The sequence below is a fragment of the Zalophus californianus genome, chromosome X (genome assembly GCF_009762305.2).
Source record: "Zalophus californianus isolate mZalCal1 chromosome X, mZalCal1.pri.v2, whole genome shotgun sequence".
NCBI classification, from domain to species: Eukaryota; Metazoa; Chordata; class Mammalia; order Carnivora; family Otariidae; genus Zalophus; species Zalophus californianus.
In genome coordinates, this window is record NC_045612.1 from 15,837,679 (window position 1) to 15,861,762 (window position 24,084).

At 42.6% G+C, this 24,084-nt stretch overlaps 1 protein-coding gene and 1 pseudogene across 1 annotated transcript in view; one reads left to right on the forward strand and one right to left on the reverse strand.

The window, feature by feature from the left end:
• The window catches only part of ADGRG4 (adhesion G protein-coupled receptor G4), a 126,471-nt gene that overhangs the window by 16,424 nt on the left and 85,963 nt on the right, over nucleotides 1-24,084 (reverse strand). Inside the window, 7 exon segments of the mRNA XM_035725739.1 lie at nucleotides 2,197-2,318; nucleotides 4,457-4,560; nucleotides 6,138-6,183; nucleotides 10,094-10,213; nucleotides 15,256-15,390; nucleotides 21,461-21,623; nucleotides 22,618-22,834. Of these exon segments, the coding sequence (XP_035581632.1) occupies nucleotides 2,197-2,318; nucleotides 4,457-4,560; nucleotides 6,138-6,183; nucleotides 10,094-10,213; nucleotides 15,256-15,390; nucleotides 21,461-21,623; nucleotides 22,618-22,834 (907 nt within the window).
• On the forward strand, nucleotides 6,725-7,951 carry LOC113931187 (annotated as a pseudogene).

Below are 24,084 nucleotides of genomic sequence, written 5' to 3' on the forward strand. Positions count from 1 at the left end.
CTGCCACTCCCCCTGCTTGTGCTCTCTCTCTGACAAATAAATAAATAAAATCTTTAAAAAAAAACAGCTTTAAAAAAATTAACTTGCTCATTTTACCTTACGTGTACTGAGCTCCCCACCCTTTTTCTAGGTAGAGTCAATGTATCCTAAATACAGTGACCTTCACTAACAGGAATAATAGTAGCCTCTCTGAGCTAAGCAGCACCCTTTTTTCTTTTTCCTTTTTTTTTTTTGTATTTTGGGGGGAAGGAAGGAAGGAGTTTTCTGGATACAAACATTCTATCATCACTCCTTCAGCAGACTCAGGGCTAGATCTACTTGTTGTTTCTGTGTTGTTGATTTTAGCCCTTCTGACAGGTGTGAGGTGATATCTCATTGCAGTTTTGATTTGCAGTTCCCTGATGATGAGTGATGTCGAGCATCTTTTCACATATCTTTTGGGCACCTGGATGTCTTCTTCGGAGAAATGTCTGTTCATGTCTTCTGCCCATTTTTAATTGGATTATTGGTTTTGGGGGCGTGTTGAGTTATATCACGTTTTTGTATTTATTTTTAAACTATTTAATTGTACACTTTTTTAAAGTTTATTAATTTTTTTTAAGTAAATCTCTATCCCCAACATGGGGCTCAAACTCATGACCCTGAGATCAACAGTTACGTGTTCCAATGACTGAGCTGGCCAGGCGCCCCAGTTTTTTATGTACTTTGGATACTAACCTTTTATCAGATACATCATTTGCAAATACCTTCTCTAGGGGGGAATATTTTCAAATCTCAGAAGATTCCTTCATTCTTTCTCCTGTTCAACAAACTTCCCCGACCATCCAACACACACAATAGAAGTAAACAATATTCTAACTTTTGTCCCCATAGACTTAGTTAGGCCTGTACTTAGAACTTCATATAAATGGAACCATGCAGTATGCTCTCCTATTTTTCTGGCTTCCTTTTTGTTCAACTCGATGCCTGTGAGATTTAGATATTATGTTCTGTGTTGTACAGAAGTAGTCCATTCTTTTCTACTGCTGTGAAGCATTCCATTTTATGAGTATACCACAATTTATTCATCCAGTCAACTGTTAATGTACGTTGGGGTTGTTTCCAATTTGGAGCCACTATGAATGAAGCTGCTGTGAATATTCTTTTTTTTTTAAGATTTTGTTTATTTATTTGAGAGAGAGAGAGAGAGAGAGCACGAGTGGGGGTGAGGGGCAGAGGGAGAGGGAGGAGCAGACTCTCTGCTGAGCAAGGAGCCTGATGTGGGGCTTGATCCCAGGACCCCCAGATCATGACCTGAGCTGAAGGCAGACGTTTAACCAACTGAGCAACCCAGGTGCCCCTGCTATGAATATTCTTGTATATATCTTTCAGTGGACACATGCACTCATTTCTCTCTAATAGTGACATTTCTGGGTCAACAGCTAGATATGTATTTATTCTAGTAGTATTGTCCAAGAATTTTCTAAAGTATCTGTGCCATTTTACATTCCCACCAGCAATGTATGAGAGTTCCAGTTGATCCACACCCTTGTTAGCATTTGCTCTTGTTAATACTTTTAATTTTAGCCATTCTGGTAGGTGCATAGAAGTATAACTGTAGTTTTCATTAGCATTTCTCTGATGAGTAATGATGTTGAGAACATTGTCATATGGTTATTAGCCATTTGCGTAATGATTAGGGTTAGGCATGGATTTCCTCTTTTGTGAGGTCCCTTTCAAGTTTTTTGCCTCCTTTTAATTGTATTGTCTATCTTTTTCATTTGTAAGAGTATAGTCTGCATAAAAGTCCTTTGTCAGATATACACATTGCAATTATCTTCCTCCAATTTATGGTTTGCCTTTTCACTAGCTTGATTGTGTCTTTTGGTGGAAGAAGTTCTTAATTTCAGTGAAGTCCAATTTATCAACTTTTTCTTTTATGGTTAGTGTTTTATATCCCATTAGAGAAATCTTACCCTACCCCAAACCTCTTGCTTTTTAAAAATCCAATTATAATCTCTCTCTCTCTTTCTCTCTCTCTCTTTTTTTAGAAGAGACTTGCCTGTTTTTTTAATCCGTCCACTTCATAACCTAATGGATTTGACCTCTTCCTATTGTGATGAATAGGAACATTTTATGAAATTAATGTGGTTACAATGACAACAGCATCCATCAAACCAAATTAAACCTATTCAGAGCAAGACTTTATCAACTTACTGAAAAGCTATGTATGTCACTATTGCAACTCCCAGGAAAATGGAGGAGATTCCACATCCAACGTATGTTATCAGCACTAATATCCGTTCATTCACTGCATCCATTGCAGACCTGGATAAATCCTAGGAAATGCAATATGTTGTATTTTATACGTTTGCCAGAGCAAGTTTATGGTAAAATGCTTCCAGGGCTCACCAACAGGAGGTTCTCAAGATATATAGCGTCTCTACTACAGCTCTTATAAAACCAGAGTATGTGGATGAATATACAATAAGACTGTATATTGTTTGTTGAATATGCTTAGTGCAACTTACTGTGTACAGGTCATGGAGAGCCATCAACAGCACTGGAAGAACATTTAGTCCTTGGCTTTATTGTCATTAACATGTTCCACACTTAAAATGTAACCAAACTAATAGATGTGAATTTGGGATGCAAAGTGAATCATTATTTGAACTAAGCGTCCCAAAACACTACACAGAACATAAAAAAAAAAAAGAAATGTTCCTTTCCCTTAGGCCTTAAATAACTTTCATAAAGTTGAGAGACAAAATGGACCTTAGAGATCACATAATCCGGAAATTTTCTAACCTGAAGACCATAAAAGACCTGAAATGGCATGCAAAATCATTTGACCATATGTGTGCATTGTTCTGGGGAGAAGGTCCAGGCTTTCCTCAAGTTATAGAGATTCATGAATCATAAAAGGCTAAGAAGCACTTGTCTTACCCTGGTTATTCTCAACTAGAAGCAATACTGCCCCTCCCCCCGGGACATTGGCAATGTCTGGAGACATTTTTGGTGGTCATGCCTGGGGAAAGGGCTACTGGCATCTAGTGGTTAGAGAGGTCAGGGATGCTGATAAACATCCTACCATGCACGGAACAGTCCCCCACAACAAAGAATTATCTGGTTCAGAATATTAACAGTGCCAAGTTTACCATGAATCAGAGAAACAACTCGTGCACAACACATTCAGATGACAGTATATAGTATATATAATAAAGTAACTCAAGAGAACTAAGAAAGTACTCAGAGAGGAGTAAAGAAGAAGGAACACATTTGAGAGCCATTTTCTTTCTTTTCTTTTTTAAGTAAACTCTGTGCCTAACGTGGGACTCGAACTCCTAACCCCGAGATCAAGAGTCAGGTGTTCTTCTGACTGAGCCAACCAGGTGCCCCTTTGAGACTATTTTGAAGGAAAACTCAGCAAGTCCTCATGTTAGGGAGGGCCATAGGGAACTAAAGAGATGGAAGAGTTAACTAATGATGACTGAAGCTCTAAGCCTGAATATGAGACTTGAGGAGTCTTGTTTGGTTAAGTAGCGCAAGAATTTTAAAAAATATATCTTTCCTACACTGCAGTCTGACAATTAAAAAATTTAATGACCATACCCTTTGACCCAGCAATTCTTCTTCCATCAATTTATCCTATAGAAATAGTTACACCAGTGTTAGAAGAGAAGTGAATAAAAATGTGTATTACAGCATTGTTCATAATGGAGAAAAACAGTAAACAGTAAAACTAAAATGCCTGCATATAGGCATTGTAGAGAATTCTATAAAGGTATTTTGAAAATTGAAGTAGATAGATATGTATTTGCCTGAAAGGTGCCCCATTGTATTGTTAGTGCCAAGCAAGTGGTAAACAGCGTGAATAATTTGATCCCATTTTTATAAAACAAAAACATATTTTGGGGCGCCTGGGTGGCTCAGTCGTTAAGCATCTGCCTTCGGCTCAGGTCAGGATCCCAGGGTCCTGGGATCGAGCCCCGCGTCGGGTTCCCTGCTCGGCAGGGAAGCCTGCTTCTCCCTCTCCCACTCCCCCTGCTTGTGTTCCCTCTCTCGCTGTGTCTCTCTCTGTCAAATAAATAAAATCTTTAAAAAAAAAAACATATACACATAGGAAAATATAGGAATATATACACATAGGATAATGTGTATGTAGGATAATAGGAAAATATACACATAGGAAAAAAATGTGAAAGGATTTACAACAAGGTGTTAAAGGCAGTGATCTCTTGGGAGGGGGATTATAGGGACCTTTTCTGTAATGTTTGAATTTTGAGGAGCAGGCATTACTTTTATAAGGAGAAAAAGAAATATTTATTTCAATCTGCTCTACTTTGGATGAACAAAGAGGGGGCTTTTTTTCCACTCACATGCCACTTTTCCATCACAGTTCACCCAGGTATTTCTGGTCTGTAATCTAATAGAAGTTGTCCAAACTCTATCAAGGAGTGATTAAGAGACAATTCACCATTAAGACTCCAAAATGGGTGAGGTGGTCACACTGACAGATTGTGTGATTTACGTTCGTTTCCTTTACTTTACAGCCTGATGAATTCCATCCACCTTGCCCATCTGCAGGAGACAGAAGGGAATTTCAAAGCAATTTTGTTTTTCTCAGAAATGTTTAACTTTTCATTATATGCACCTTCCGAGCATGTGTTCTAATTAGTATTCTTTGTTAAGAGAGCAAGATAGAGGTATAGTTGAACATTGAAATCAAATGAAGTCTAATAGGCAAAATTGACTTTTGGGGGACTTTGTGCATGGCATACCTTCTTGGGCTCTCACTTCCTGTTCCCGCACAGGAACTCCTACAGATTAGGATAGACTCTAATCATGAACAGAGTCCTGCCACCATGCTGGAGGGACAGAGTTAGGACTGTTTTCTTAAGTAGCACAAATAGGAAACAGGTAGATCTAGAACTTTCTGAAGGACATGAGCTATGGAATCTAGGCTGACATTTGGGCCTGCTTGGTGGCCCTGGAGTAAACATCTGAAACGACCAGCACGAGCCAGATCACAGTCTGTCTGTCACTCCTTAGGGCCAATTAAAGCCTCTGGTTTACTTGACACTTGCCTCGTTTCTCACTCCTGAGTTTATTCAGGGTTCTAAAACCAACCTCCATACCTCTGCGTAACCTGTAGACCTCAGATACTAGACCAGATGTAGAATAGAACCACCAGGGTACCACTAGACCAGAGAGGTTATCAAAATGTCAAAATTTGTCCATCCAGGATAACTCCATAGATTCCAGAGGCTCTGGATCCATGGACAGAGGGTGGGGGCAAAGGTGTCAGTGACAAGGCTCATCATTTTGCAGGAACCTTAGCCTGGGATACTTGGAGAGGACCAGGAAAGGCCGTGCTATCTCTGTTGTAGGGAAGGAGTGGTAGTCCCACGGGAGGAGAATTTCCTTTTTCTCCCGCAATTTCAAGGATACTGAAAAAGGAAAATTTCCCAGGCAGAGGGGCACGTAGCCACTCCTGGCATTCCAGGGAAAATAGATTCTGGGTGGGAATACTTTGAGATTTGGCCATATCCCTGGAGATTCCAATGGAGAAGGCAAACTGAAGAGGAACCCATTCAGCGATCCCCATCCCAAACCCCTTCTCTTTACTGTCCCCAAAGACTCAGACCTAGCCAAGCAGGAAGGGCCCTTCGAGATCAACCAGGAAGTCTTATCCCTTCGATGAAAAGATAAAAAGATTGGGGCCCCCCCAAGAGAGTAAATGGGCTCCCCAGGGTCACACAGTCAGCCTAGACGAGAAAAAAAAGGAGGAAGATAGTAGATGTTGCAAATTTCCATGGGAAAACACAGATGAACAGCCAGGTGTTCCTTTCTCAACTTGCTTCAGACAGCTTAAGGCTACTCTGCACTGGGTCTTCCAAATTCCCTTATGCCCGAGTTGTATGATTTTTCTGATCCCCCAAATAAGCATCTTATCAAAGAGAAAGGCTTTTTTTTTTTTAACCTCCCATGCCGTAACTAGATACAAAACTCATATTCATATCTTGGTCAGTCAGAGTTCTCTGTAGGATCTGGTAAGACAGTATAGCTCCCTCTCATCCAACTGCCAACTAGGAAAATGGTCAGGGGCAAAGGCTCACTGAGAGCTGAAGACAAACCTTGCTAAGAAAAATACTTACTGTTACTCCCAAAGTCCCAAAAGGCACAGTGAACCCAATCAGAATTCTGGAAAAAAGAAAAATCAGAGGTAAGCACCTTTCCTTGTGATAGTTACCACACGATGGCAACTACACACAAGTGTCTTCTTCTCGATGTTTTTACAAACAGTAGACACACACACACATGCACATACACTTGGACCATCTGCAAGTTGGTTTTAAGACTAACCCCAAGTGACTTGGGGCTTATAAGTGAGAAAACAGCATACTACTGCATGGTGGTCTAGTATGTGTCCTTTAAAATATTTGGTAGGGACATCTGGGTGGCTTAGTTGGTTAAGCGTCTGACTCTTGGTTTCGGCTCAGGTCATGATCTCAGGGTCCTGGGATTGAGCCCCGCATCAGGCTCCACACTCAGTTGAGAGTCTACTTCTCTCCCTCTCCCTCTGCCCCTCCCCGTGCTTGTGTGTGCTCTCTTTCTCAAATAAATAAAATCTTTAAAATAAATAAATAAACAACCAAATAAATAAAATATTTGGTAACATAGGAGTAATCAGAGCTTCTTCCAGATGTGCGTCTGCCTTTGTTCCATGGACTTTCCTCACAGCATGGCCCCCAAATGCCAGTCTTCGCTCCTGCCTCAAATGAAGAAAACAGTCTGCCTCTTTCCCCCTAAGCCAGAGAAGCTGTTGACCTCTCAGCACTTGCTGAAGGGAGAAAAAGAGCAGCAGAAGCAACTGAACACGCTGATGAAGTACAAAATGAAATAGACTCATGAACAACCCAGTGTGGAGATCTTGAAAGTAGAACAGAAATATAACAAACTCCACCAACCATGTTTTTCAGAAGAGGTCGGAACTGATAGCCCAGATCTCCAATTTAGGGGTAACAACACTTGTCAACCATCCACAAGTGTTTGCACTGCTCAGGGAGGAGGATGGAGAGAGGCTGAGCTGAAGTGACAGAATTTGAAGATATTAAATCAGGTAGGTTACAGGATAGATTTTTATTTTGATGAAAACCTTTACTTCGAAAATAAAGTTCTCTATTTTTATTTTGATGAAAACCTTTACTTCGAAAATAAAGTTCTCTCCAAAGAATTTCATCTGACCGAGAATGGTGATTCGTCTTCCAAGTCCACTGAAATCAAATGGAAATCCAGAAAGGATTTGACGAAACATTTAAGTCCAATGCAGAATTGAGCCAGCAGGAGGAGACAGCATGAGGAACCAAGGCTTCTTCCCCTGGTTCCTTGACCATTCTATGCAGGTGCAGATGAACCAGCAGAGGTCATCAAAGATGATATTTGGCCAAATCCGTGACCACACTACTTGGCTCCCGATATGGATGATGAAGGAAGGGAAGGAGAAGAAGATGATGATGAAGAAGGAGGACTGGAAGATATTGGTGAAGGAGAGGAGGATGAAGGTGAAGGAGATGAAGGAGAGGATGAAGGGAGGTAGATGAGGAGGAAGAAGGAGAAGCCGAGTCACGGAACGCCGATGGATTCCAACCTTCCTTTTTAAATTTTCTCCAGTCCTTGGCAGCAAGTTGCAGTCTTTTTTTTCCCTTCCTCCTGTGCTCATTCGCCGTTTTTTCAAGTCTCTTTTCTCTCTGTCTATACCATGGTTCTCAACTTATTTTGGGGGGAAATGCCTCAAGCAGAACACAGCGGAGAAAGAATCTCTACCCTTTCTGTTCCAAATTCATTTTTATCCCTTCTTGTATCAACACAAACTTTCTGGAATCAACACCACCGTACTCTGTGGGAAATTCTGCTCCCCTAGGTCTGCTGGAAGCTGGAGGGTGTGGGGCCCCTGTGCAGTAGTGCCTAGAGTTCCCCCTTTCCTCCTTTTTCTGGATATTGGGCTCTATGTGATTACAGCGTCTCTATGTGAGTATGGACAGTTAGCATGGACCAACATGCATCAATCTACTTTCTCTTGGTTAAAAAAAGAAAAATTTTTTCTAAAAATGGGGTTCTAGGGGCACCTGGGTGGCTCAGTCAGTTAAGTGTCTGCCTTTGGCTCGGGTCATGATCCCAGGGTCCTGGGATCGAGCCCCGAGTCAGGCTCCCTGCTCAGCGGGAAGCCTGCTTCTCCCTCTCCCTCTGCTCCTCCCCCTGCTCATGCTCTCACCCTCTCTCTCCCCCGCACTCTCTCTCTCTCAAATAAAAAAATAAAACCTTTAAAAAATAAAAATAAAATGAAATTTTAAAATGAGGTTATAGAAGATCAGCAAAGGGTGGGTTTGAAATGTTTGGGTGGGTTAAGTGGGCATTCTGACAACATGGCTTCTCCTCTGGCGTGTTTAATTGTGATGTTTAATGGAATTCCTTGCAGTTTAAGATGACACTTTTAAAATAAAATTCTCTACTAATGATGACTTGAGCCCTGCCACTCGATGGGAGAATTAGCAGTCCCTGTAGGATCTTATTTGGAATTGACATTCTCTATTGTAACTTTGTTCCTGTTTATTCTTTAAAAAAAACTTTTTGTGTGTGTCACTGGAAAGGAAAAATGATGCTCAGGGTTTTCTTTTTTGAGATTTTATTTATTTATTCGAGAGAGAGAGCAGGAACAGGGGGAGGGGCAAAGGGAGAGGGCCAAGCTGACTGAGGGAGGAGCCTGACATGGGGCTCGATCTCAGGACCCCAAGATCATGACCTGAGCCAAAGTCAGATGCCTAAACGACTGAGCCACCCAGGTGCCCCAAGATGATGCTCAGTTTTAAATGTTAAAAGTGTACAAGTTGCTTTGTTACAATAAAACTGAATGTGTACACACACACACACACACACACACACACACACACACACACACACACAAATATTTGGTAACATAGGAATTTGCTAGACCCTCCTGGTGCAAGGTCCAGGAGGAGGTTGAATGGTCAGGGCAGGTCTGATGTGGGGTAGGTGGTCCTTGCAGAACTTTGGAATTTGGGGCTCACAGCTGAGATCAAGCTTTATGGATACAAAGTTGAGCTGCTTGCTCATTAGGCCCAGGGAGCATTCCTGGGGCCTCACCAGCTCCTACAATCTCCAGGGAACTGGAGGCAATGAGAAGTTGGTTGTTGGGGGATGCTTGGAGAGCCGGGGCCCGTGCTGGAATTGAGAGAGCTCACCCATCTAACATGTTTCATGTGGTATCTGTTTTTTCTTCTCTCCCTCTCCCACCCTTCTTTCCTCCCTCCTAGAATTAAGACCTGTGAAAAATATGCTGCACCATCTGGTCATTTAGATTGGGAATGAAGGAAGCTAGTAAGACTTCACACTGGACATACATTAACATCAAAGAATGGAATAGTAGTTCATTCTTATACTACAGCTAAATTTGATCATTTAGTAATATATACCATATGTTATGCCATATGACTATGGTTTTAATTCGTTGGTGATAATTAATACATATTTTAATGCTCTTCGTGGCAATTGAAAAGGATCAAAATGTTCAATTATTTTAAATTGTTTGCCTCACTCAAAAACAAATGGAATTAAATATCACTTAGTGTAATGGGACAACCAAAAGATCCACCTGCCCTAGTCAGTCCTCTGCCAATCTGTCACAGTGCTGGAAGCCCACCGTTACTGATCCCTTTAAGCGATGGCATTATTTCTAGAAGGCTTCAACTACAACACACTTCTACTGCCCAAAATGGGACGATCTTCTTTAAGTCTTAGAACCACATCTGTTAACTAGCCCATTTTTTAAAAGATTTTATTTATTTATTTGACAGAGAGAGGGAGGGAGGGAGAGAGAAAGAACAAGCAGAGGGAGAGGGAGAAGCAGGCTCTTTGCTGAGTAGGAGCCCGATGCGGGGCTCGATCCCAGGACCCTGGGATCGTGACCTGAGCCAAAGGCAGATGCTTAACCGACTGAGCCACCCAGGCGCCCCACTAGTCCATTATTTTTAACAGGAAGTCCAAGGAGGGGTTCAGAGGCCTTCCTATTCTGAGATGAAAATGGGTATAGTACCTGGTCTCCTTCAACATGTTGCAGATTGATAACCACTGGCTCAGCCAAGTTTTCAATGGACGTATCTGAAAGGCTGGCACTCACCACGAAGGTGCCTAGTGCTTTCGTGGCGCTTCCGGTCTGTGGGTGAAACATAAGGAAGAGGAGTTCAGCTCCTAAATTTCCAATGTCTTGCATGTCAATAATCAGTTCAGAATTACTAATGCATGGCCGGAGGCACAGAAATATGGAAAATAAAATCACAGCTGAAAGGAAATTTTCATTTGTATTTATTCATTTATTTTTAAGATTTTATTTCTTTTTTAAGTGAACTCTACACCCAACTTGAGGCTCGAACTCACGACCCCGAGATCAAAAATTGCACGCTCTTCTGACTGAGCCGGCCAAGCACTCCTGAGAAAAAGTTTTTAGAGGTCATTTAGCTCATCTCCTGTCTTCGCATAAGGTCTCGATTCTACCAAGCTACAACAATTCACTAACCCGAGCCCCACATCCAAATATGTATTCAGCAAGCACCGGCTTTGTTGCTACCTTGTTGTTACCTGCTACTCAGTACCACACCAGCAACAAAGTGAAACCATTCCTTACTTTGATAACTCTGAACCCTGACGTTTCACAGCTTATCTTAGCTCCAACCCCTAACCACCCTTACTTACTTTTAGGGGGCCCCTCCTCCTCATAAGAAACATAAATTCATCGTGGGTTAGTTATAAGCCACCGGCTGGTTCATCTCCCCTGACGTTGGAAGCAGGTGGATAAACATTCAGGTTGAAATAAGTTTCTGAGGACTGTCATCTCCTCCCTAGGGGACCATGAACTCTGAGGTCAGAGCAGAGGCGTCACGTGGCCTCACGTCCCCTGCATGGCCAAACATACAGCAAGTATTTCGTCTTGCACCCAGAGTGAGCCAGTTACATTGTTAGGTGCTTTCCACATACACCGTCTTTAGTCCTCAATGAAACAATATAGGCATTTTCTGGAAAAACAGAAGGTTGGGGAGGCTCAAAGACTTGGACAAAGATCACACATCTAGTGCCTGAATGGGCAGAGATGCTTCAGAAATGGTGGTTCCAAGGAGATCAAGTAGAATGTAGCTGTTAGGATGTGGCGCTTGCTAATTCACAGGGCCAAAGTGCCACAGGCCAAGGCCCCAGGGGGCGAGGCAGCTGGGACACTGCCTCTTCCCGGGCACTTGTGAAGAGACAAGAGATGAGGCAGGTGCAGGACAGGAGGGATGGGAAGCAAGTCCTCTGAGGACTTGCCAAGGAGGCCTAGATGAGGTGAGCCTAGATGACGCCCCCTGCAGAGTCTGCTGGGCCACTTTCAGAAGATGCCCAGTGCTCCTATTTCTGAGCCCTGAATCCACTGAGAACTGGCTAACTGTGAACACAGCCTGGGGCTCCGCTAGGAAGCTACTCACTTCTGGTTCCTGACCAGCTCTGTTCATTCAAAGCCAGCCTGGTCGCTCCACGCTCCCTTCCCAGAGGAATTCCCCTGTGGTAGCCTGATGCAGAGGTGGATCTACAGCACAATCTGGTGGCAAGGGCCCCGGCTGACCATCCAAAGACCAAGTGCTAGCCCAAGCCCTCTTGTTCCTTGAAAGTCTCTTCCCCTCTCTGGTACACCGATAACAGGAAGAAAAGCGGACCAGGTGATATCTAACAACCCTCTCAACTTAGTCTAAGAGATACAGTTTTCTGGAGTGGAAATGCCAAAAGAGGGGAAACACACAGCAACCCAGGACTTAATTAACCTGTCCTCCGGCTTAATTTCCCTTTCGTACAAAATGGCGGCCATGCAGGAAAAGGCGTTAAATCATTTCTCACTCTTCCACTCCTTGGCTCAAGGCTCAAGTTTTGCCTGTTTCACCTCTGAACATTTTAGGGAAGTTTCCTCGGCCGGAAGCACTCCTCCATCCTTTTATCGCCTAGCTTCTACTCAACCTCGGGTTCCAGCCGACATCTCCCTGGGCCTTTCCTGACCTCCCTGATCTTTCCTCTATGCTCCCAGAGCCCCTGTGCCAGAGTGTACTTGCCCAGTGCTCTGTCCTTCTCCTGGAGGCCAGCCACTCGTGGAGGAGGGAGTATGTGTTTTCCAAGAGTGGCGTCTTATCAACAACTTTTTTCTCAAGATTTTATTTATTTAAAGATTTATTTATTTATTTATTTGACAGAGAGAGACAGCAAGAGCAGGAACACAAGCAGGGGGAGGGGGAGAGGGAGAAGCAGGCTTCCCTCCGAGCAGGGAGCCCGATGCGGGGCTCGATCCCAGGACCCCGGGATCATGACCTGAGCCGAAGGCAGACACTTAACCATCTGAGCCACCCAGGCGCCCCTCAAGATTTTATTTGTAAGTCATCTCTACACCCAACGTGGGGCTGGAACTCATAACCCCGAGATCCAGGGTCACTTGCAACACTGACCGAACCAGCCAGCCTTCCCTTATCAACCATTTTTAAAGTAAAATGTTGCGGTGGCAGTGAAGATTTTGATCAAAAGATATCAGAGGAAGCAGTGTGAAGGCGAGTCTGTGAGACTTGGGACTTAGGGGAGAAGGTAGTTAGAGGGTGGCATCTCTTATAAGTACCTCCTTATAAGGAGGTGGCACAATCAGTGCACAGGACTAACAATCAGTGGCACAGGACCCAGGCTCAGGTCATCCCCTTCAGAGCTAGAATCTGTCAGTTTCTGTTCTGCCCCTCAGACCGAAAGTTCCAGGAGGGCCCACACCATGTCTCTGCTGCTTGCTGTTGAATCACCAGCACCCAGCACCACACAAGACACAGAGCAGGATTTCGATACGGATTTGTTGGCTGAATAATAACTGTGTGACTGACTGAATACATTGTCCCTTCCCCTCTTTGAGTCTCAATATCATCATCGGTAAAATGAGATGGGCCACTATGAGTTACAAGGGCCCTTCCAGTTCTGAATGTGATGTCAGGCTACTTCTAATCCATTATCTGGCACTATGACGTCCGTAGGCTAATTTTGGCAAAGATCTTTAATCCCCTCCAGTGGAAGATGTTAGTGAATAAAAATTACTTATTAGGTGTGAAATCTACGCAAAATAAGTTTATCTTTTAGTCTATGCAACAGGCACAGCCCTCTCAAGAAAGCAGAGAAATTAAGACAAAAATAATGGTATGTCAGATGATAACAGAAATTTCAAGTTAACCAAAAGGGTCAGAGTGCTATGAACCACATTCTTCGTTTTTATTAAAATTTTTGTTCATTAACTGTCTTGTCCCAGGTCTTGCCAACTTTTTTTCTTCCATTTAAAAACAAGGCTTAATAAATACATATCCACTGAAAACATGTTGGGTACCTAGCCCTGTGCCAGATGCCATGAAAATAAAACATGTTTGACCCACGACATCCACCACAATCCACTTAGGGAAACCAGACTAGTGACTAGATGGGTATGGAAGACAAGAAGGCAAGCATGGGGTGGGGAGGAAAGCAGGGGCTCATGAACTCCACGCAGGCTTTCTGGGTGGGATTTGAGCTGAACCCACAGGAATAAATAGAATGTACAAAGACAGAAAGGGGAGCCACTAGAGAATTCCAGGAGAACAGAACATCCTACAGGTATAACTGGAGACAATGTGTTATATTTGAGTTGGTATGTGGTATATTTTAGTTGGCCCAGTGCAATCTCCCTGCAATAATTCTGTGAATATTTAACCATTATAAATTCATTCCTTTGGATAGCCTCTCTAGAAAATGAAAATACACAGGGGTGTTAACGTATGGATCTCTGAAATACTTGAACTTTGGAGTCAGACAGCCTGGATTTGATTACTAGTTATGCCACTTCTTAGCTGTGTGACCTTGAGCAAAATCACTTAGCCTCTTTGTCTTAGTCCGTTCGAGCTGTTAGAACAAAATATCAGATTGAGTGGCTTCTAAATAACAGAAACTTCTTTGTCACAGCTCTGGAGGTTGGAATTCCAAGATCAGGGTACCTACATGGTCAGGTTCTGGTGAAGGCTTGCTTTCCGATTCAGAGCTGACAGCTTCTTGCTGCATCCTCACATGGAGGAAGGGTCAAGCAAGCTCTCTGGGGCCTCTTGCACAAGGGCACTCATCCCATTATGACGGCTCCACCCTCATGACCTCATCCCCTCCCAAAGGCTTCATCTCCTAATAGCATCATCTTGGGGGTTAGGATGTCAGTGCATGAATTCTGGGGGACACAAACATTCAGACCATAGGACTCTTTGAGTCAAGGTTTCTCATTAGCAAATGAGGTAATAAAGTGTGAACCTGAACAATTAATAGTGATCATCAACCATTTCATGCTGTAGCTCTGACAGCTGTCTTTCCAACAGCTAGATGAGATGGAGTGGGCCAAATGAATGAACCTTTTATTAGGCAGAGCCCCCAAAGAGGCAAATAATAATAGCAACGCAAATAGCTACCTGGTGTTTATGACGTGCTAGGCAGTGTTCTAAGCACTTTATATATATTAACTCCTTTAATCCTTAACAGCCCAGTGAGGCACTACTACCATCCTAGTCTACGTCGGAGCAAACTAAGGCCCGTGGAGGTTGGGGGACCTGCCCAAGGTCCCGCAGGTAGACTATGGCCTAGCCGGCTTTAAATTCAGCCAGACCGGCCCCAGATCCATGCCCATAACCACCACATCATACTGCCTCTGGGTTTTAATAATGGGTAAGGACTGGAGCCCTCAGAGAAGGTTCTGTGGAAGCGGTGGGAAGGAGCAACAAATACTCGAGGGCAAGTGTCCTACTGGACACCGCTCAGCTTCAAATGAATTGGCCCAAAAGAATGGGCGTGGAGGCTTTGAGGAGCCAGGGGAGATTTGGGAGGAAAGCATGAACAAGTTGAAACCACACTCATCAGGAGGACTCGCTGTCCTCTTTTGGTTTTAAAACATCTTGAGGCCTCTGTTTGGTCACCATATGATCCTTAAGGTCCCTTGCAAAGCGGAGAAGCTGTGAAAATTAAAAACTGGGGAACATCATTAAAGAAGACGTTGATTCATGTTGAGGACCAGGGGTTGTGCCAGGAGACTTGCAGAATAAATCAGAGAGCATATTCTAAAATAAACAGAACATCATGAAAATAGCAAGAGCTCATAATTACAATGAGTCACCATATGTCAGCTCATGACAGTTTCCAGAGGCAAGAACTTACCTTAAAGAGTGAAGTTTGGCCAAAAAAATTAAACAAGATGGTCTGTAAGTTGCTAGGAGGAATTCTCTCCCTCAGTGATTTAGGCAAGTATACGGAAGCCAAAATCCTTCCCAGAGGGACCTCATCCAGGTAAATCTGCCAAGACAAGGTGGGAAATGGAAACTGGAATCATCACCCATGAGCCCAAATCCCCCTTTCTCACCCCAGCACCAGCTGCAACCTCCAGACCATCCTGCTGTAAGGCTGGAGGGTGAGAACTGCACATATACATACACACACATGTACACACACACACACACACACACACACATGTACACACATGTACACACACACACATGTACACACACACACACACAGCCACACATACACTCGGATCACGGGGCCAGATGTGACCAGGGTGCACACACACGTACACACATACACACACACACACACACACACACACACACAGCCACACATACACTCGGATCACAGGGCCAGATGTGACCAGGGTGCACACACACGTACACACGTACACACATACACACACACACACACACACACACACACACACACACCTTTTTCTTCCCAAACTTATCTCTGGCCTACATGCACCTAGGTATGCATAGAGGTGGAAAGGGGAATGATGAATCAGGCGATTTGCCCTGATTCTTGGAAATAAAGACCAGTCTTTGAAAGTAGACCCCTCTTCACCCATATAGTTCTGAGAGGAAAAAAAAAATGGAACAAAAAACCAATACAGTAGCATTAGACATTGCTCCATATTTTATTGGGCAATGCTTTTGTTGAAAAGTAAGGCAGGGAAGTGAGGCAATAAGGCCTTGGGAATTCTGCTAGAGGCTCACTAGTAGGAAAATTTGCTGATTTGATTGGTAATAGTACTTTATAAGTATTAGAACATTTTTGAGAATGACAGGGGACTTTACCAGTAAACTGGGACCACAGTTGTAAACCTGGACTCTTCCAGGCAAAACAGGGTATATGGGCACGCTTACATGCCCTTCTATCAGCTCTGAAATGTATGTTGTATGATGATATCAGGAAATGGCAGCTCAGAGAGGTTAAGTGACTTGTCTAGGGTCACACAGCTGGGTTGTAGTTGAACAAAGATATGTGCAATTTGGGCCTCCATTTTCTCCATTATCCATGTGGCCAATCAAGGAACTACTATCTAGCTAGCTGTAGAGGTAGGGGACATGAGAGTTTATAATATTTTCAAAAATTATTTGTGAACCCCAAAGTCACGACTCTTCTGCCAGCATAAATAAACTCTGCTAAGTACCATGCAGAAGTTCTGATTTTTTTTAAGATTTTATTTATTTGTCAGAGAGAGAGAGAGAGAGTATGCACAAGCAGGGGGAGGGGCAGAGGCAGAGGGAGAAGCAGGCTCTCAGCTGAGCAGGGAGCCCGATGTGGGGCTCCATCCCAGGACCCTGGGATCATGACCTGAGCCGAAGGCAGATGCTTAACCAACTGAGCCACCTGGGTGGCCCAGAGAAGTTCTGATTTAGCTTTAACATGTAAGCAGTTTGGTACCAAGAATGTGATTGGGGTTGGTGGACTTGCTTCTCCCCCAGAGTCTATAATAGAAAACTCCATATGGGGGCACCTGGGTGGCTCAGTTGTTAAGCGTCTGCCTTCAGCTCAGGTCATGACCTCAGGGTCCTGGGATCGAGCCCCGCATCCGGCTCCCTGCTCCGCGGGAAGCCTGCTTCTCCCTCTCCCACTCCCCCTGCTTGTGTTCCCTCTCTCGCTGTGTCTCTCTGTCAAATAAATAAATAAAATCTTAAAAAAAAAAAAAGAAAACCCCATATGTAACCAAAATACAATGGGCAGTCACCATCTGCCTCCAACATTGCTGAGGAGCTCAGAAGGGACTTGACCCTCCTGCATGTGACAACTATACAAACCAACCGCAACTCGAAGGCACTGGAAAAGGAACAAAAGCAGGCCGATTCTGGACCAGAGTCAACACGTGGAAAAAGGTTAACATTACAAGGTGAGTTACTTGTTTTTACAGCCCTTAACCTGATGGCAAGGTGAAACTAATGTGAAGAACACTCAAAATTCTGACAGAAAACCTGCAGTCTTAGTGGCATGAAGAACCGTAAAACAAAGGTCAGGGTGACCATAGCCTGTCACGGGAAAGTCTGCGGGGGTGGGGGGGGGAGGAACAGGGAATTGTGGGAAGGAGAAAGCTAGAGAGGAGGAGCCAAAATTCTTTTTTTTTTTTAAAGATTTATTTATTTGAGAGAGAAAGTGTGTGGGAGAGGGACGGAGGGAGGGCTGGGGGAGGGGCAGAGGGAGGGGTCGGGGAGGGGCAGACAAGCAGACCCCACGCACACACCCGGCAGGGACCCCTGCTGGGCTGGATCCCAGGACCCAAGAATATTGACTTGAGCTGAAGTCAGACAATTAACCTACTGAACCACCCAGGCACCCCATCAGTAGGAGACAAAATTCTGAGTATAAACTCTGCCTGGCCTCTGAACCATCAATGTACAAGACAGACTCCAACTAAGGATAAAGGAACTTACCTGAGATTTAAGCTGCCATCTAAGAGAGTCACTTGCCTGGCATAACAAAAGTCAATAGTCTTCCGAAGAATATAGTGGAATCCAGAATTTCCACAACATAACATCAACAACATCCAGGACATAATCCAAACTTATCCCATGCGTGAAGGAAGAATGAGTGTGACCCATTTTGAAGTGAAATGACAATCAGTGGAGATCAACCTGCAGATGACCCAGATATTGGAGTCAGCAGACAAAGATTTTTAAGCAGCTAGTGTAATTATGCTCAGGTATTTAAAAGAAAATATGCTTGCAATTAAAGCAAAAAGAGGAAATAACAGCAGAGAAGCAGGCAGAAAAAGGACAAAATGGAAATTCTAGAACCAAAAATACAATATCAAAAATTTTTAAATTGCACTGAGTGGGTCCAAGAGTAACATGAAGATGACAGATGTCAGTCAGCTTGAAGAGAAATCGGTAGAAATTACACTATCAGAAAAATAAATAGTAAAATGATTAAAAACATTAACATAACCCCAGGGACCTATGGGGCAACATCCAAAAATCTTGACAAAAAGACATGTGATATTACTCCACTTAAAACTTCAAAACATGGTGATACTATTCTGCTTAACACTACAAAACAAAGGGACACCTGGGTGGTTCAGTCAGTTAAGTGTCCAACGCTTGATCTCGGCTCAGGTCTCGATTTCACTGTGATGAATTCAAGCCCCATATTTGGCTCCATGCTGGGTGTAAGTAAATAAATTTATTCCTAAATATTTTATGTTTTCTGATGCTGTTGCAAATGGAATTTTTTAAATTTAATTTTCCAATTATTTGCTGCAAGTATATAAAAATAAACTTGATAGTCTATATCTATCTCTATTTATCACCTAGGAGTAAGTACACTTGTGATGAGCACAGGGTGATGTATGGAAGTGTTGAATCACTATATTGTACACCTGAAACTAATATAATACCATATGTTAACTGAATGAAAATAAAAACTTAAAATAATAAATAAATTAATAAATAAACAAAGTACAAAACACTGCTAAGGGAAATTACAGTCTACCTGAGTAAATGTTCCTGGATGAGAAGACTTAATATTACTAAGAAATCAGTTCTCCCAAAATTAATCAATAGCTTCAACTCAATCCCAATCACTTTCAACACATTTCTTTTTTGTACAAATTGATAAGCATGTTTGAAAATTCCTATGGACACGGGAAAGGCCTAGAATAACCAAAGCTATATTGAGAAAGAACAAAGTTGAAGGACTCACACTACCTGACTTCAAGACTGGAGGAATCAAGACAGTGTGATCATGGTGTACGCATCTATAAGAAAATTAATGGAACAGAATAGAAAGTTCAGAAATAGACCTACATCTGCATGATTGATTTTTTTGTCCAAGATGCCAAAGCAAGCCAAGGGGGAAAGAAAAGTCTCAATAAATGGTGCTGGAGTAAGTGAGTATCTAGATGGAACAAAATGAACTCCAAAGCATATGCTACACCATACCTCCTCACACCATACACAAAATTTAATTCAATTAGGTTTATAGTCCTACCCATTAAAGCTAAAACCATAGATCTTTGAAAGGAAAGCATCGAATATCTTCATCACCTGCTGGTAGGCAAAGATTTCTTAGACAAGTCACAGGTTGTTTATAAAAGAAAGAACTGATAAATTATACCTCATCAAAGGTAAAATTTATGCTCATCAGTAGACACCACTAAGGGGGCACCTGGGTGGCTCAGTCAGTTAAGCATCCAACTCTTGATTTCATTTCAGGTCATGATCACAGGGTCGTGAGGTTGAGCCCCACATTGGGCTGCGCACGCAGCACAGAGTCTGCTTGAGATTCTCTCCCTCTCCCTTCGCCTGCCCCCCAACTCACTCTCTCTCTCTCTCTCTCTCTCTCTCAAGAAAGAAAAAGACACCACTGAGGAAATGAATAGGCAAGCCACAGAGAAAATATTTTCAAAGCATATATCTGATAAATGCCTTGTATCCAGGATATATAAAAAATACTTACAACTTACTAAGAAGACAAACAACCCAATTTAAAAGTGGGCGAAAGATTTTAACAGATGCATCACCAAAGAAGATTCCCAAATGGTCAATACAAAAATGAGGGGTGCCTGGGTGGCTCAGTCGTTAAGCATCTGCCTTCGGCTCAGGTCATGATCCCTGGGTCCTGGGATCAAGCCCCGCATCGGGCTCCCTGCTCGGCGGGAAGCCTGCTTCTCCCTCTCCCACTCCCCCTGCTTGTGTTCCCTCTCTGGCTGTGTCTCTCTCTGTCAAATAAATAAATAAAATCTTTAAAAAATGAAAAATCAAACTAATGTAGCATTGTGTGTCAACTATACTTTTATTTTTTTTAAGATTTTATTTATTTATTTGTCAGAGAGAGCACAAGCAGGGGGAGCAGCAGAGGGAGAGGGAGAAGCAGGCTCCCCGCTGAGTAAGGAGCCCGATGTGGGACTCGATCCCAGGACCCTGGGATCAAGACCTGAGCTGAAGGCAGACGCTTAACCCACTGAGCCACCTAGGCGCCCTATACGTCGATTTAAAAAAAAAACGAAAAATCACTCCATGATCCACTTTGGAAAACAGCATGTTAGGTTCTTACAAATTTAAACTTACATCTTATGAGCCAGCAATCCCTTTCCTAGGTATTTACTCAAGATATATGAAAACATATGTCCACACAGAGACTTTTACATGAATGTTCAATGCAGTATTTATCGTTCATAATAGCCAATGACCAGAAACAATCCCAATGTCCATCAACAGGAGACTAGACACACGATCTTTGGTATATCCATACAATGGAATATTATTCAGTAATAAAAAAGGATGAACTATAGAAACAAAAGAATGCTACATGCAAGCAGTCTTATATAAGACAGTACATATTTTATGATTCCATTTATATAAAGTTCTAGAACAGGCAAAACTATGGTGGCAAAATATCAGAACAGTGGTTGCCAGGGGAGGTCGTAGTTGTGGGGATTGACTAGGAAGGGGCAGGAGGGGAATTTTAGGGGTGACAGTAATAGTCTATGTCTTGATGGGGGTTTGAGTTACACAGATGTACACATCTGTTAGAATTCAGAAAATATATACTTAGAATTTGTGCATTTCCCCATATGGAAATTTTATAATTTTTTTAAACAGTAAATTAAAAAAAAAAAAATGGTGCCCCTCCCAAATTGTCTTCTGCAGGGGTTGGCGGCCTGTGGCCTGCCAAAGGCTGGGGTATTGTGGTGTGATGGAAAGGGCCCAGACTTTAAAGCCAGACAGACATAAGTTTGAACGCTGGCTCTGCCATTAGGCTGTGTGTCCTTGAGCAAGTTATTCAACTGCTCTGTTTCCTTATCTGTACAGACAGTAGCTCAGTGCCCCAACATCTGGAAATGGTAGCTAATAATAAGGTAACACGTGAGATGATTTCGGGCCACGGGGCCAAAGGTGGTATCATTGCTCACCTCACAGACACCATTCCAACCGAGGTGTTAGGCTACTGAGGGTTCTATATGAATCGTTCACTGGGATATTTGTATTTTCATAAGGTCCTCTGAAGACTAAAACCTTTAAAAAGTATCCCCCCTCTCTCCCAAGGAGTAAGTGAATGAAGACTTGCCTGATCTGTTCTCAGTTCCCCGAGCTGGACTCACCTCAAGGTCTGCACCTTCTTCATAGGAGCGAATGCCGAAGGTCACGCCTTCAAATGTGTGGTCCACCCGCAGGACGGCCAACGCCAGCCTGTCTGCCATCAGATTTGCTGTCCTCCCAGAAAACTCCATCTTGTGACCAGCACGCTCGATTGTCCTCAGAATTCTGCAAGGAGAGAAGAGTATTCCTACCACTTGAATATAAGGCCCGTTCTCCTCCTGAGATTTCCTCAATGTAAGACTTTTCGTTCAGTTTTAATCACTGTCTTTATATTGTTTAAGGGATTAGTAAATCAGAGTGCTGGCTTTGGAGTCAGACAGGCTCAGGTTTAAGTCTTAGTTCCTCTAACGTCTAACAATAACGTGGTCGAGCTCCTGTTTACTCACCTGCAAGCCAGAGGTAATCCTAGCATTCCTCTCTCGCAAGGTGGTTCTCAAGATTAAATGACATTATTGTATGTAAAGCCAGATGCTGCATGGCCTCATAAGCCAAGAAATTTGGATTTTATTCTACGTGTACCAGAAAACCACCGAGGGGTTTTAAAAGCAAGAGAATGACATGATCTGATTTGTGCATGCAAAGATCCTTCTGGCTGCCATGTAGAAGAAAGACCATAGAGAAGAAAGTGCAGAGGCGGGGATCCCAGTTAGGAAGTTACTGTAGAAGGTCAGCGGAGAGGTATGAGGCTGGGGCTAGGGTGGTGGTGATGGTGGGGATGGACACAAGTAGATGGGTTCGAGGAATATTTCAGGGATTAAAAACCTCACAGCCGGTGCCTCCTACAAGACTTGATTACTGGTTGGCTGTGAGGTAGAGGGAGGTAACTAGTATTATTCCTAAAGCTTTTTGCTTGAACACTGGGCGGATGCATTTTATAGATATTGGGGGAGCACCCGGGACGGGGAAAATAGAGTGGAGGTTTGGTTTGGGGCAACTATTTACTTGAAATGCTGCTATGATTAATGTTGAATTAGAATTTTGCAATGTATTCTTTCACAATTGGGATTCGTGTGGGACGACCGCATTGCACCGTACTAACTCAGCTTTCCAATGCATAGCCACCCGACCTTGACAATTTGGGACTGTATGCAAAGGAATGAATAACAAATATTATAAAGTTTTATGAAATAACTTATTTTACCAAAGCATTAGGACTTACTCATTTCTCACTTCATGCAGATCAGAGGCTGAATTGTTTTGTTTTCCCAAAACAGCATTGATTATTTGTAATATAATCTGGGTTAGATTCATACTTATCTCATCACATTGTGAAATATCAGATACTTTAGAAACAATAATCTTTGTTTCTTCTTCATCCAGAGTGGGGGATGCATTTATTAAATTTAAAACGTGCTCTGCAACATCATCCACATTCTCTGGGGAAAGAAAATTGAAATGGAAAACCTGCATTATTTAGTCTGGGGCCATGCTGGTCTGCTTCCTTCCCTTTAAAAAGTAGAGGCAGTCAAATGCAAATATCTACCCAGGCAGCAAAATTTACAATAAAAAAAAAAGGCTGGACCTCAATTTCTACAATAGGCGGAGTCCCAGAAAATAGCACATAAGTCAAGTTTTTATTCATTAAATCCTTTTTAAAATACACCAGGGAAACCTTTTTGTCACCTAAGATTATCTTGCAATTAGATTCTAATTAAGTTAAGACTTTTGAGTATTGGATTGAGTTAAGTAGATCCCACCTGTACTAAAATATCAGCAAACATTCAGTCTGTGTTTTCATAATCAAGGGTGGTGATGATATTTTCTGTCAAGAACCAGCAATCACAGAAAAAAAGCAAATATGGACCACATATAATAAAGAGCAATTTCATTTAGATTTTTTTTTTTAGAGAGAGAGTAAGAACAATAGATATTAACTCGCCCACTTTTTTCTTCACTTTTTATTATGGAAATTTTCAAACACGCACAAAAGTAGAAAGAATAGTATAATGAATCCCCATGTACCTCATGAATCACCTAGCTTCAACAAGTGTCAATGAAGAGCTAATCTTATTTTATCTACACTCTCACCCACTTTCCCCCAACCCCAGATTATTTTAAAGCAAATCCCAGACATACCATTTTATCTATAAATACTTCAGTATGCATCTCTAAAACAAAAGACCTCTGTTTGTCATAACCATAATGCCAGTATTTGTTAAACAAATACAACACAAATTAGATTTTAGTTCAATATGACCCATATAAAGCTAAGTTCCTTGTGGTGCTCTCCTAGCTTAAAGCACTCACATTTAAGTCCAGTAACCGAAATATAATGGACAATAATCGAGAAATACAATCCATTGAGAAAAAGTCCAGAGAGAGATTATATTCGTAACTTAACCTGGGTTACATTACAAATAACCAAGTCTGTTTGGGAAAACAAAATAAATTCCCATAAACATCATCCTCTCTCTCTCTCTCTCTCTCTCTTTCTCCCTCTCTCTCTCTGCAAACAACTCTCTGCCCTTGTCAATGTAAATTAAGCAATCTTAACTGAGATTCTCTCAATTCCCCCCCCACTTCACCATTACTTCAATCTGCCCAACCATGGCCTACCTAGGAACTGAGGTAGAAGAAAGGGGGAGGTTGAACAAGGTTGTAATTATTTCTAAATTAGTATTTTGTC